This window comes from Erythrolamprus reginae, chromosome 12 (assembly GCF_031021105.1).
Source record: "Erythrolamprus reginae isolate rEryReg1 chromosome 12, rEryReg1.hap1, whole genome shotgun sequence".
Taxonomy (NCBI): Eukaryota; Metazoa; Chordata; class Lepidosauria; order Squamata; family Dipsadidae; genus Erythrolamprus; species Erythrolamprus reginae.
Window position 1 is genome coordinate 12,415,913 of NC_091961.1, and position 15,724 is coordinate 12,431,636.

Below are 15,724 nucleotides of genomic sequence, written 5' to 3' on the forward strand. Positions count from 1 at the left end.
TTACCTTTAATTTTATGTCTTTTACTTTTTCCTTTCATAATTCTTTTATAAAGGAATTATTTTTAATTAGGTTTAATAATTTGGTTAATTTGGCAATATTTTGAGATGCTATTCGGCTCCCCCCCCCCCTTGATTGTTATTGGAAAGCATTTTTGGGTATTTTTTTCTTTAGATATTTTCTTTTAATGTGCATTTATGGAATGTCACGTAGACAAGGCCAGAGAGCTTAATACAGAATGTCACATATATCTAGCATGCTTTGCCAGCACTAGGGTGTGCTATTCTGTCTGCACAATACCCCCCAACCCCTGTGCATGCGTATGCGACTTCCCCTGCTCCCCATTTTGGGCTTAGCACACTTCCCGGGACCGAAAACGGGCCATGAGCCCTGAGTCTACGGAGAGGGGCGGCATACAAATCTAAATAATAAATAAATAATAAATAAATGATGAAAAATGTGCCGCGGCTCCAAAAAGGTTGGGAAACACTGCTCTAGGAGTCGGGTAGGTGCTAACTTTCTACAGCAGGAAGTGGCACCATCCATCATTGTGTCTCTGGGCAGAGGGTGCTTTTTTTTTAATCCTGGCAACAGGAGTTTTCTTGTGCAGGTTTTTCAGCAGTGGTTTGCCATTGCCTCTTTCCGGAGGTTGAGAGACTATGACTGGTCCAAGGTCATCAACCTGGCTTTGTGCCTAAGATGAGACTAACTCAGACCTTACAGACTAACAGAGTTGGAAAAGATCTTGTTGGTCATCTAGTCAAGGGATTACTAACATTTTTCTTGTCATGTGCCAAAGGCATGTGCATGCACATGCATATGCAAGAGCGTGTGCATATGCTAACACCCATAATGCACCCCCTATGCATGCACAAATCACATACACATACACTTGACTTCCCCTGCTCCCCGTTTGGGGCCTAGCATAGCGCCTGGGACCAAAAACAGGCCATAGGTTTTGTACTTAGCAGGCCTCTCTACTATTATAGGTGTTATGTCAGTCTTGTCTGCAGCTTTATTTCTCTTTGGCATTTATCTCCATTTTTTTGTGATGTATTTCCTGTCTCTCTAGGATTTACCTCCATTTGCTCCTGTGAGACACTTCCTGTTCCTGTTGTATGTGTGTTTATACATTCTCGATACCTTGTGTAGCATTTTAACTGCATTTTGATTAAAACTAACTGAAATACCTGTAGCCACCTGGGACCAAAACCTCCTACTTCTGTGCTCCCCCTTACCCCCCGTGCATACGTCACTCATGCTCCCCATCCCAAAAATCATCTGTCTGGTGGGAGGCATGAGTGAGTCTATGCAGAATAGAGCTGATGTGGCCAGCAGCTCACATGCCTGCAGAAAGGGCTCTGTGTGCCAGTTGTGGCACACGTGCCATAGGTTCACCATGATGGCCTTATATCATTCTGGTCAAATGGTTCTCCAGTCTATTAAGCAAGAGGGATTGATCCCCTTTGTCTTCAACTACGGGCCAGAATAAGAAATTCATGGATGGTCATCTAATGAACTTTGATATCAAGAGCCTAATGTTGAGATTGGGAACTGATTTTGCTGAACCAGATTTGGCCTACTGAGGCACTATGTTAGAATTATTCTTTAAACAAGATTGCTACAAACACTTTACTCTTCCCAAACTTTGCTTTACTTTCTTACTGTTTTATTTAGTCCCTTGAGGTTTAGGATGCAAAAGCTGACATGGCCTTCTTGTTGTTTTTAAAATCAAATATTTTACCAAATGTTTGTGTTTTTTATTTCTTCATTATATACAACAAAGCTTAGAAATATTACTGATAGAAACCAGAGGTGGGTTTTAACTTACCTCACTTCCAGTTCACTTCCTCCCCCGCTATGTGGATACGCATGCACAGTGCAAAACCCCGCCCCCTAAAATTTTTGAATCCCCGCCGAAAACAAAATGGCAATCCAGTTTCTGCACATGCGCAGAAGGAAAAAAATAAAAAAAAACCATTTAAAAAATATGGCGGCACCCATGGACCAGCACCGACTGATCTGGTTTGGGAATTCACCCCTGCTAGAAACACACTAACTACTGGAATTCAGCTTGAAGTTTGAAGATGCCATAGTCATTTAATTTTAAGACCTAATTGAAAATTGTGCTTTGGGCTATAATAATTTTGTATGTCTTAATGCTTTCAGCTGACAGTGGTTATAAAGGGTACTTTTAAAAAAAGTTTGATGTATTTCAATTGATTTGATGATTGACACTGTGTTTGTACCAGATATAAAATTGTAAGTACAGTAAAAATATAGTAATATATGGTCTTCACCTACTGAGTATATCAGGCGATTAAAGGCCAGCTTTAAACATTGTTCTTTTAAAAAAAAACTAAATTGGGAATGTTGGATTTTGAAGTGACATATCAGTTGTCATTGGGATACTTTGTAACTCTGTAACTATGCATGGGCTTCATTTGTATTTGCAATTTTTTTTAATTAAATGTTTGATATAAAGTTAAAAAATATGAGAAATAAACATTTGTACTATGTTAAATTATTCCTAGCAATACAAGTCTATTACTTGTGTATATAAAATCCAAGATTCTGGATCCAAATGGGTCCAGCTTTGTTATTAAGTGGAATGAATAATCTGTGTTCTGTGCACGGCCCTCAGAGTGAACCCACTGACCCAAAAATCCATTATTTTATGACAAAATCAAACTCTTTATTGATAAACACACATAATGAAAAGCAGATTTTAAAATAGCAAGGAAAAAAGATTTATTTTTCTCTTCAGAGCTAAACATAAACAATGTCCAGCAAAGGCGCCAAAGTCAGCGTAATCAGCATTCCTTAGATAACAAATGAGAAATTTAATAAAGAAGATACATACTTAATCGTGCATGTGGTGACAGCAGCTACAATTGCATTTGCATAAAAATAGAAAGCAGCCAAAATCCCATCTGAAGGAGAAGTACTCAAGAAATTTTTGGACTGTGCACAGATGAATAGACTGACAATGAAAATTAAAGATAAGGAAGACACAGAATTTTATAATGTATGGGTAAACTTGAGAACTAGAAAATGAGTATAAATGAATATATATAGAAATTAAATCAGAATGAATAAAAAAGAAGAAAATGGAGAATAAATGGTGTGAGACCCAGGTGACAAAATTAGATTTTAAGGAGGCATCATTAGACCAACAGTATATACCTAGAATAAAGAGATAAATGAATAGAAATGATATAAAAATTATGATTTTTGAAGAGATAGCGATAGCTTAAAGATGTGCAGGAATATGTTATCAGTCTGTTAACTATAAGATGAATTAGGATAAGAATCACTCAGGGAAAGGGGAAAAGGGAGAAAGAGGAAGTAGAAAGGTGAAGGGAGAAGAGGAGTGGAGGGAAGTAGGAAGAGGGAGAGAAGGAGTAAGAAGGTAGATGAGGAGATGGAGATAGAGGGAGGGGAGTATAAAGAAATGAAGAAAACAGACTGATAAATAACAGCATAAAATAGGTGCAAAATAGGATGTTCAATTATGACTGATTGGATAAAAATGTATAAGTATGTTTGTTACTGATATATTTTATATAAAATGTATAAGTATGTTTGTTACTGATATATTTTATATAAAATGTATAAGTATGTTTGTTACTTCCGGTTCAGATTAGTTGTATAGAACTAGAAGCAGGAATTTCCCACTGCTCACCAAACCAGCAATGGACGGCTAGAAACACCCGCCCCTGAATCAGGTCTCTCAGTGGCGCATAGTGGCATCATCTTGTTTTTCACTTGTGCACAAGGCAGAAGCTATTTTTTGCTTCTGTGCATGCACAGAAGTTTCTAGCACACTGGATGCATGTGCATAAAATATGAACACCCATGCATGGCAGAAAAGAATATTAAAGATAGTATTAGAATTTAAACTCAAAGGTGCTTTTTTTCCAAAAGGCAACTAGATTTTCTTGGGTTTTTTCTTTGAAAACATTTTGCTTCTCATCCAAGGACCTCCTTAGATTAGAACTAAAATGTTTTCAAACAAAAAAAAAAGTCCAGTTGCCTTTTGAGGGGAGAAAGCACCTTGGGACAACCAACTATGACATGGATATTGAGAATCTATGTAGACAATTTAGAGTTTAAACCAGGGCTTCCCAAACTTGACAATTTTAAGATTTGTGGACTTCAATTCCCAGAATTCCTCAGCCAGCTAAGCTGATTGTAGAATTCTGAGAGTTGAAGACCATGAGTCTTAAAGTTGCCAAGTTTGAAGACCTCTGGTTTAAACCCACTTAGGTATTCAATAACCTTTTAGAGGTTAAGGAAAACAAAGAATGGAAAACAACATGGAACCATGTGGCTTTCAAACAATATTCTCAGTCTACAAATTACTAATGACTGGACAAAACCTCTCACTCATATTGAAGGATAGGGATGACAATTGAAACAAAGGAGGCACTAAAGCAGTTTATCAAGCAGGAGTCCCAGCAACTCCAGGACTACCAGTGATTTCCAGTCTTCTTTCTACAACCCTCAACTTCCATCAGCCCCCCCTCCATCCCTCTCCACAATTGCTAAAAAGTGATAATTCAGCTTTTCACCACTTCGATATAGGAACCAGTAGGAAACACTCTAATGTCGGTATATCACAGTTTCAAAAAAGTGTTCAGCTCAACATTGCAGTCCATCCAGATGCATGGTTTTTCAGCACCAAGTTTGCAATGCTGTAAACCATGCTTGCCATCAAATGTTCACTTCATCGCCCTTTGGCTTTGAGTCCACTGGGTTGCCATCATCAGGTCTAGAACTGCCTCCTTCTGAAGAACTGGAGAAAGTATGATACTGCTTGATTAAAATTTCTGTCACCACATGCTTCAACACAGTGGCTTCCATCTCGTCCTTTGTTGTATTTCCAGTGGGTTCAAGGTATTCTTTCATTGTGATGTTCACACAGTCTCTCACAAAGATGTCTTGTGGAACAGGCTGGATGTACTGGGGATAGTAAATGTGCTCAGAATAACGATGGCGATTTTGGGACCACCACCACTCCTCATTCGGGTTGTTCAATTGAAAATGGTGATTAGACATGGCATGTTCCAGAATGGAGCCTCCAACAGCTTCTGCCCATTCAATTGCTGCTCCATTCAAATTCTTCAACTTGGGCAGTTTAGGTTTCCAAGATTTGGGATTATACTGTCCCCAGTGAGGATTTTGGGGATCATATGATTGATGTGAGAAAGACCCAGGATTTTTAGGGTTCTCTGGATATCATGATGGATGTGGTGGGTTTGGGGGTTTGACCGAATATGATGGAAGATTTCCTGGTTTTTCTGGGAGGATATGCTGGGTTTTGAGGGTTGACTGAATATGGTGGAGGAAGCGGTGGGTTTGGGGGGTTGACCAAATATTATGGAAGAATTCCTGGTATTTCAGGGATGAATGGATATTCTAGAGGAGGTGGTGGCTTTGGAAGCTCGAACGAATATGGTGGAGGATTTTCTGGTTTTTCAGGGATCAACGAATATGGTGGGAGATATGCTGGGTTTTCAGAGTCGACCCATTGAAGAGGTGGTAGGTTTGGGAGGTTGACTGAATATGGTGGAAGATCTTCTGATTTTTCATGGATGAACAGATGTTGTGGAAGATATTCTGGGTTTTCAGGGTAGTCCCATTGAGGAAGTGAAGGAGCTGGTTGTTTTGTGAGGTTGAGAAAATATGACAGAAAATTTCCTGGTTTTTCAATGATGGATGGAAATCCTGGAGCATATGCTGGGTTTTGAGGGTTGACCGGTGGAGGAGGTGGAGGAGGTGGTAGATTTGGGAAGTTGAACGAATATGATGGAAGATTTTCTTGTTTTTCAGATGGAAATAGTTGAAGATGTGCTAGGTTTTGAGGGTTGACCCGTGGAGGAGGTGGTAGATTTGGGAAGTTGAACGAATATGATGGAAGATTTTCTTGTTTTTCAGATGGAAATAGTTGAAGATGTGCTAGGTTTTGAGGGTTGACCCGTGGAGGAGGTGGTAGATTTGGGAAGTTGAACGAATATGATGGAAGATTTTCTTGTTTTTCAGATGGAAATAGTTGAAGATGTGCTAGGTTTTGAGGGTTGACCCGTGGAGGAGGTGGAGGAGGTGGTGGTTTTGGAGGGTTGACCTGATTTGAGTAGGCAGGCTTCTTCAGTGAAAGATTACCTGGGTTAACAGGTCTATTTGGGGGAAAGGGTCTGCTAAATTTATTTGCATTTCGAAAGGGGATGCTTACTCCTCTAATGGAGACAATCGTCTGGAGCAAAATGAGGAGAATCACAATTGAGCAGGTCAACAGGAATTTTCCCATGGCGACAATTCTGCAAGATAAAATGGGGAAGACATCAAGTTTGAGAGACATGCATGTATGACACAAATGATACAAATTTATCAAAGAGAGCAGTCCCAACAGTGTTTTTCAAGAGGCGACTGAACTTTTGGTTTTTTCCTTGAAGACATTTCACTTCTCATCCAAGAAGCTTCTTCAGCTCTGACTGGATGGTGAGGTATGGAAGGATTTATACTTGTTGCAGACAGCTGGTCATTTACATTCTTTTAGTGAGTCATTAAAGCCAGCTGGAGACTTATCTGTGTCATCAGGGTCTCCTGAGGAGTACAAATTGGTGTGGAGCCTACTTAAAATGTGTTGTTGTACAAGTTCTAAGAAGGTTGTGTAGATTGGAGATAAAATCTGGTAGATTGGAGATAGATGATGTCATATCATCATCACCACCACCACCCTGCTGTTGAGAATATGGACTTTGTTGTCTTCAAGAGAGTGTCTTTTAAATGCAGATGGACTTGAAAAAAACACCTTTGGGACAGCCATAATCTGGATAACTAAGAATCTGTATAGACACCAAGGAGACCAGTGTTTTCCCCAAAACTATTTGTGGCAGACAGCTTGTAGAATGAGCAGTCAAGAGAAATTGTAGAGCCTCTTGTCTCCTTAACCAATTAGCTTTAATAAGGAAATTATCCCAAACCCAGGAAAATTATATGCTTCTGGAATCACATGAAATTTGCTAAAAAGATTAAGTAGTTATTCAACTGGACAAAAAATAAAAGCTCAAGTAAGACTAATTCTTAAATATTTTATTCTTGTAGGAGGGAGGCTGGCTTCCTACACCCCAATCCTTACATCTACTTCAATGTAGCACATATGATTTTACCCACAGCCCAAGAATCAATGGAAATGTAAGAGTTCAAACTGCAAGATTAAACAAACCCAGCTGGATGACCTATCCTTATAAAAAGGAAGGCAAGGACAAATCACTTCTGAAAATCTTGCAAACCGGGGCTTGAACTATGTACATTTTCCCACAAAAAAACAAAATAGATCAAACAACCAAAACAGTAAGTTTTGCGAAGAATTGGGTGATATTGAAGGACTGGTCCTTCTAGCATTCTTTAGCACATCTTCTGCAGTTACAGTGAATATTATCTTATCCTATCCTATCCTATTCTATCCTACTTATCATATGCTTAGTGATTATAGATGCAATTAACGATTATGGAAAACTGCTTCAATGAAGATCCTGCCATAGAATTTTTTTTAAAAAAATTATTTATGTATTTTTCATATTTACCACTTATATCGGTCAAAGAGAGGCTCTGGACAGTGCACAATATAAGAAATAAAATCAACATCACAATAATTTAAGATTAAAAAGTGTAACGGTATTAAAAAATAACTTGATTAAATCTCCAAGATAGCGATTAGTAGTTGTTAAAAGAGATGGGGAGGGGTTTCTTACAGGGCCAATCAGCCCCACAATGGTGTGAGCCTCTCTGACCCACACGAAAGGCTGCACAGTTAAATTTTGACCAAGGTTCGATGATTAAGTTTAAGCAGTTCCTAAAAATACAGGAAGACTGAAGACAGAGGACCATCGGTTGTAAAACTGGATCCCTGCCTTTCTTTTAAGTTCTAGTCAACTCTCCTTCTCAATTCTTTCACCAACTATTGGCTCAATACATTTTCATTTTGTTAAACATTTTTCTGTATTTTTAACATCTGCTCCTGGTGTTATGTTATAAAGGAGGAGGAGGAAGATGGCTCCTGTCTTAATCAACACTTATAAGTTTGTGAAGCAAGAATAAATGTACTCAGTGATCCTTGTAAATCTGAACTTGGAGTTTTGACTCCTGTAAAAAAATTATATTCAGCCACACCTGCGTGTTCTCTGTTAACCTGACTCCTGTATGTTGCTCTGAGCTCTTTCAGGAATCATGGCAGGAGGGTCTAACAGGCTGCTCTGGGTCAATTTAAGCAGAAGATTCCCATATGTATTCTAATATGTATACATAGCATACATGTGCATGAATGCTCATTGAACAGTATTTTTTAATTTAATACAACTTACGCTACTTTCTTCTTACTGTGTATGTTTTAATTCTGAATTCATTGTTTTAAATACTTGCTTCTTGTGTCTATCTTTATGTAAGTAAGCTTATATAATCCTTTGTAAACTTCTCTCTGTACTCTTGGAAGACACAACGATACAGGAGGAAAGGGGAAAGGAAAAGGGGAGGGAAGGGTTAGAGTTAAGGTTAGAACATCTCATTCACAGATCAGAATGATAAATGAAGTGCAACAGATTTGGGAAAAATATTATTTTGCTTAATCTTTAATGTGTTGTGATAAACAGTTTTAGAGGGGTTTTTTTTCTGTGTTTGTTTTCTTTTAAGCCTCTCATCTCAGTGTTTCATTCCCATGATTACTTCATTAGAAATATAAATGATGGAAGAAAGAATGTTATGTTACACTTTATGTTGCACAATTTGATCAATAATTTCTTCTTTTAAAGTGTAGTCATGTTTTTTTCACTGTAATACATTTATTTCGCAACTTTTGGCCAGGATGCCTTTACCCAGAAAATATGTGGGCAAGTGTGTTGCAAGCATTTAAATAATTAAGAACATTCTGATGACATGGCACAACATACAGAGTGAAGGAATGTCAATCCAGAAAGTCAGAGCTGCTGTAGAAAAAAGCAGCTATTTAGCTATATTTTTTTATAAATGTAATTGTAACATAAGTACTGGCATCCTGTTCTGAAATTTTTACTGTTCATTCTGTTTACATTAACCCGATTTTTGAAATCGTATCTTCTAATATTAAACTTCAGTAACTGAATTGGAAAATGAAAAGTGTCACCCTAAATGAAGAGTGTAAGGCTATATAATTTTATATACTCACAAACCCCTTAAACAGTATGACATTGTGACTTCCTAGATCTATAAATTGCTATAAATTCTATGAAGAAAGGGGGGAAAGAATATTAGAGTATTTTCTTCCACTCCTCAAATAAATATGGACTCCAATGACAAAGATTTTTTTTCATGACATGTTCATAGCCTCTACTATACCAATATTTGCCAATACCAATGTTTGAGAGGTTGTCACAGAGAGGAGGGGATCAAGCTATTTTCCAGAGCACCTGACGGCCAGACAAGGAACAATGGATAGAAACTGATCAAGGAGAGATTCAACCTAGAAACCTAGAAATAACAAGGGATAATCAAGAGAATAATCAACCAATGGAAATGAAGTTGCCATTGGAATTTGTGGGAACTTCCTCACTTGAAACGTTCATGAAGAGATTGGACTCCCATTTGTCAGAACTATTGTAGGTCTTCTGCTGGAATGGGGGGTTGGACTAACCTACAAGGTCCCTTCCAACTCTGTTAATCTATTAAACTGTTTGTTAAACTAATATACAAAGCCATATGATTCAGGGAAGTAGTTATGTCTAGTCTAACAAAAGAGAAGTCATAGCAGACTTCCATTATTTGAGAGACTATCACAGGGTGCATAAACCTACTTGACCAACTTGAGGACAGGACAAGAAATGATGGGTGGAAAATTATTAAAGAGAAATCCAAACTGGAGGTCTACAAGGAGAGACTAGACAGAAATTTGTTTGGAATGGTTTAGGATCTCCTGTCACATGCAGAGGTTGAATTAGAAGGCTTCTAAGGCCCTTTCCAACCATGTTATTCTATGCTCTATGAGTTCTTTGTTATCAAATCCAAATTTTGGGGAGCATTAAGAGCACTCTCTTCCTCTCATCCTTTTTAGCATCCTGAAACTTATTTACATCTTTTATGGAATAAATGGAATAAAACACGTAGTAAGGTTTGTTGTTGGCTAAGAGTTCCAAACTTAATTCCCTAAAAATTATTCCCCAGGACACAGCAAGGAGGACAAAAAGGGTATGTGCTTTCTCGTGAAAAATGGCTAAAAGAAATAACCCAGGAAGAAATTAAGAAAACACCAGAATTCTTTTAATTAGTTATTTCAAATAAGAAATATAAAAAAGACATATATTATCTAATAATCCACATTTTAGTAGCAGCTAGGATAGCTTTTGCTCAAAAATGGAAAGACTTTGAGACCCCAAAAGAAACAGACATATTTAAGAAAGTTTTAGAAAGTGCTGAGCTTGACATGATGACGAGAAGGTTGAAAAACCAAGAAGAATCAGAATTTTATGAGGTTTGGCAAAAGGTATATATCTGGTGGGATACAAAGAAACAGAGATAACCTTATTTTTACACTACTTTAAATATATTTGTACCTAGTAGTTATATTGTATTAGATAGTGATTATTCACAATATAAAGATAAACTCCTTCTTTCCTCTTCTACTATTTCTCTTTTTTTCCTTCATAGTTCATTTTAAGTTACAATCTTAAAATTTCTATATATTTTTAAATGTTTTAGATGTGTTTTTACTTATCATCGTACAATTAATATTTCTAAGTATTTTATAAACAATGATAGAGTTAATTTCTTTTCTTTTTTACTTATTACAAATATAAAGATGACTTCTACTTTGAGAGGAGCGATTGTTGCTCCACTAAATGTTACATGTAATGTATGTTTTGTCTGTCTTTGCAACTTAATTAAAAAGATCTCATTCAACAAGTTGATTCATAAACGAGAGCAAATGTATCTCACTTTCCTATTTGTATCTTCTGACTATGTCCTTCTCACTTTTGTCTCACTTTTGTCTGCCTGTCCTCCTTCCTCTGGGTTTTTTTTTCATCCATTTGTATGCTGTAAGCCTCTTTTAGTAAAGAAAAATTGAAGAACTTGTGTTATTCTCCATACCTTAGATGACACCATGTTAGTCATCCTATGACAATCTGTCATTTTGTTCATCTAGCACTGGTGAAATCCATTTTTTTTACTACTGGTTCTGTGGGCGTGGTTGGTGGGCAGGTGTGGCTTGGTAGGCATGGCTGGTGGTTGTGGCAGGGGAAGGATATTGCAAAACCCACATTCCCTCCCCACTCCTGAGGGAGGGGTATTGCAAAATCTCCATTTCCACCTCGCTCTGGGGCCAGAGTATTTGCCGGTTTTCCAGATGACTAAAAATTTCTGTTACAAGTTATCCAAACTAATCAAAATTTCCACTACAGGGTCTCCAGAACCTGTCAGAACCTGCTGGAATTCACTCCTGGTTTAAAGTCATTATTTGTACCAAAGTGTTTCACAACTAGCTATAGATCTATTGATAAAGGCAGGCATCCGTTTCATGCCTAATACCGTTGCTGATCATATCTCTGTGCCAAATCATCGCAAACTGAGTGCCAACTTTTATTACAGAACATGGTAGGGTTAGATCAGAAGATCTCCAAGGTTCTTTCCAAGCCTGTTATTCTCTGTTCCAGAAGCAAAAAAACCCCAAACAACATTGTCTCATCTTTGAATCATATATGAATTGCGAGAGGTTGCTCAATCCTTCCCTAACACTTAGAGCCGTCTTGGCAGGACGGTTTCTAAATACACATACACAAAAAACTTTTTTAAAAATATAGACAAACAAATCATGTCTGCATCCCATCCAGAACTACTATTAATGTTGTAATTTTTTTTCTTCCTCCATTTGCTTTTTATTTAAGAGGAGTTTTGCTCTATCAAAAAGACAAAGTGCAGGTAACCATGCTGGGCCAGTGGGAACATCCGGCTTTCACTCTATCTATCAAAACAGTCTCTGCTTCTCTGGGCAGGGAAATTCCCAAATATAGCAGCTGCTAGTCAAGAAAATATACCAGATCAAAGACACCTGTGAAGACTTTTTAACAGAAGTGCCTGATTTGATTGCAGTTCATTGCAGAGCCCCTTGAATAGAAATTTCAGATATTTTCACTGCCTCTTGTTTTTCCTCTATTGCATTATGTAAGGAGAACACAGGGTCCTCCAAGTGGAATTCACCTCAATCCCATGAAATCATCTTTGTTCTTCCAAGCAGTTTATCACCTTAAGAGAGATGTATAACATGAATGGAAACACGCTCCTTCCCAGCAAAGACGGCAGAGGTGTTTTACCTAAATAGGAACCCCGTGGCTTCTCTAATGGGGCTGGCATGTGTGCATTTATTTATCCATTGAATTGTCATGAATCAATGAAAAGTTACTTACCCTCGTGTCAACAAATTGAGGAGAGGCTCTTTGAAGACTCTTTCTTCTCAAAGAGGCTGGTTGTGTTCTTTTTTATATCCACAACTCTCCGGATGCTGTGAGTAACAGTAATTTGGGAATCTACACAATTTAGGAACTGCCTCTGAACCAACCCTGTGTTCTAGTAAATAGATTTTAAAAATGACACATTCTATGGGGCTGTTCCTAGAAAGGGAGGAAACCTTTAAGAGTTTTGGGCATGTAGCCAAGACCTGCAGCCTTGCTTCTGAGTTTGATACAATAAATAGAAATGAATGAGAGTTTTCCATTCACCACAAGACCTTTGACTGTATTTCTAAGCTCTGGCTTTAAGTTTCAAGAAAAGGAGGGTTGGTCCTACCTGATACACTTCTTCTCATTGGTAGGTAGAGTTATCATCCAGGGTGGGTTGACTTCAACTGAGGACCGAGTTTGTTAATTTGAATTGAGGGCCTCTACCTTGCCTGGATCTCAAGTTATGACGAATCCAAAGACACTGACATGACACGACCATCATCAAGTGGAAACCAACAAACTCCATGTGGCCGACATCCTCTCATCAAGTCAAAAAGAAATGTTATACACAAATGAACTATGTACAAAGAGACAATTTCACTGAATTGGCATGGGGTGGAGATATATAACTGGATATCATCAAAATACTGATGATCCCTCACCCATGCCATCAGATGATCTCACCCAATGGTTTCATGTAAATGTTAAATAGTAGGGGGGAGAGGACAAACCCCTGTGGCACCCCACAAAGGAGAGGCCGAGGGGTGGATGAGTGCCGTCTGGTTATTGAATTAATCCATTTGCTCTGTATAGATAGTCCTTGACTTACAACTCTTTGTTTAATGACTGAATTTGCAATAGCTTACAAATGGTCATTGAATTTAAAACCATTGCAGCATAGTCATAAGATCAAAATCTGGATACTTGGCAACCAGCATGTACCTTCCCAATTAGTTTCCAACAAGCAAAATTAATGAGGAAAGCCAGATTTGTTTAAGGACTGTTTGATTCACTTCAGAAGTCCAGTGATTCACTTTACAAGATAAGAGATGAGAAGCTGTGGGAGAATTTTGGGGGCATTTGTACTATGTGATCCTATCTTTGCCACCATCTAGGGGCACTTCTAATTTGTGTTGATTGTGTTTGGGTAGCTGAGGAACTTGTTGGCAAAATGCCCTTTTACAAATTATCATATTGCTTTTGATGTTGAAAGCATTCCCAAAAATATTATGTTTCATATCCAAATCTAAATTCTCTCAGAAATGAAAAATAAAAACAAGTTGCCCAAGCCCTTCTGGAAAATGTGTGATGAATTAGGCTTAAAAGATGTTTGGAGGGAGAAACATAAAACAGCGCAACAATACACATGCTATTCTAACTCACACCATAGTTGGTCAAGAATAGATATGGCCCAGGACACAGCATCAGTAAACAATGAAGTAGAAGAAATTGAGATTGAACCTAATAATCCATAATTCCATAACACTAGCATGAAGAAAAAAGAAAAACAAATTAAATGGATTATAGACAGAAAAAATGTAAAAGAAAAACAATATAAACAAGTGCTGGAAAAAGAATTATATATATTTTTCCAAATAAACAAAACAGAAGAGGCAACACCACAAATAATTTGGGATACAAGCAAAGCATACATTCGAGGTTTGACCATCTCATATGTAGCAAAAAGAAATAAAGAAAAAAGAGCCCCACAGGAACAATTAAAACATTAAAACAAATAGAAACCAATCGCCAAACTGACCCAGAAAGAAAATATCTTAAAGAAAAGAGACAACATATTACACATAAGATTACTTTAATTGAGCAAGAGGAAATTGCAGAACAAATAAAATTAGCTAAGCAAAAAAAAATTGAGCAAGAAAATAAACCCGGTCACTGGTTGGCACACAAATTGAGAAAGGAAAATTATAGAAAAGTAGAGGATAAATAGGGTATCATACAACACAATAAAGAACAGGGGGGGCATATAGAATGGGAATTCTTTAAGAAATTATACACACATGAAGAGGTAGAAGAGGGTAAAATAAGAGACTTTATAAAATCTGTAAATATGAAGCCACTCACTGAAGAACAACAAACCTTAAATAGACTGATAACAATCACTGAATTACAAGCAACAATAAAAGAAGGTTTGGTATACCAGTTGAATTCTTTAAGCAAGAAATAAATATAATGGAAACAAATATGTTAGAAATATTTAATGAAATAGTTCATCAGGTGAAATTGCCACCGTCATGGTCTGAGGCTCTAATAACATTGATCCCTAAGACAGATAAAGATAAGGAAAAAATTCAAAACTATAGACCAATATCTCTTTTGAATGCTGACTACAAAATATTTATCACAATATTTGCAACAAGGATAAAAAAAAAATTAGATCAAATAATACACCAAGACCAAAATAGGCTTTTACCCAAAAGACAGGTCAGAAATAACTTGAGAACAATACATTCGAATACTATGAAAACAACCCGGGAAAGTAGATGGTATTGGTTCTTCTTGATGCAGAAAAAGTGTTTGACAATTTAAACTGGAGATTTATTAAGATACAATAAGAAGGAATGAAATTTGACCCCAAATTTGTAAAATTAATTAATTCTATATATTTCAAACAAAATTGAAGAATATTAATTGAACAGACGGAGAACAAACAGTCAGATTTGAAATTGAAAAAGGGGTAGGACAGGGATGCCCCCTATATCCCGTCCTATTTATTTTAACATTTGAGACACTATTTATAAAAGTTCGATAAGATAAAGAAATTAAAGGAATGCAAATTAGGAAAGAAAGAAAAGAATTACTGGTTTTTATAACAGAAGAACCCACGAAAACCATCCCAAAATTAATACATCAAATAGAAGAATATGGAAAGGTGACAGGATCAAAAATCAATAAAAACAAAACAAAGATTATAACTAAAAACTGCGCTAGAAATTTAATAGACCAATTGGAACAAATATCAGATATGAAAACAGTAAGAAAATAAAACACTTGGAAATTTGGATATCAGCAAAATGCACTACACTAAAAGAAGATGATTATAATAAGTTAATAGAACAAATAAGAAAAGAGCTACAGAGTTGGAGGAAACTATAATTACCACATTTTTTGGTGTATAAGATGAACCTTTTTACCTCACAAAAATGTTTAAAAATTGTGTGCGTCTTATACATCGAATGTTGCCGAGGGCGCCGGGCAGCCCTCGGTGGGAGGCTTACACCTCACCTCCAGTCCTGGCGGAGGC

General features: G+C 37.1%; 1 protein-coding gene across 1 annotated transcript; it reads right to left on the minus strand.

The window, feature by feature from the left end:
• Window positions 1–2,724: 2,724 nt before the first annotated feature.
• Window positions 2,725–12,573, minus strand: LOC139174747 (uncharacterized). The gene is made up of 2 exons (XM_070765286.1): window positions 12,430–12,573; window positions 2,725–6,318 (listed from the first exon to the last, which is right to left on the minus strand). The coding sequence occupies exon 2, from the start codon at window positions 6,306–6,308 to the stop codon at window positions 5,379–5,381; it is 930 nt and encodes a 309-aa protein (XP_070621387.1). The 5' UTR covers window positions 6,309–6,318; window positions 12,430–12,573; the 3' UTR covers window positions 2,725–5,378.
• Window positions 12,574–15,724: the final 3,151 nt, after the last annotated feature.

Excerpts from the sequence above, each read along its gene's own strand:
- LOC139174747 (XM_070765286.1), bottom strand. The coding sequence starts at position 6,308 with ATGGGAAAATTCCTGTTGACCTGCTCAATTGTGATTCTCCTCATTTTG.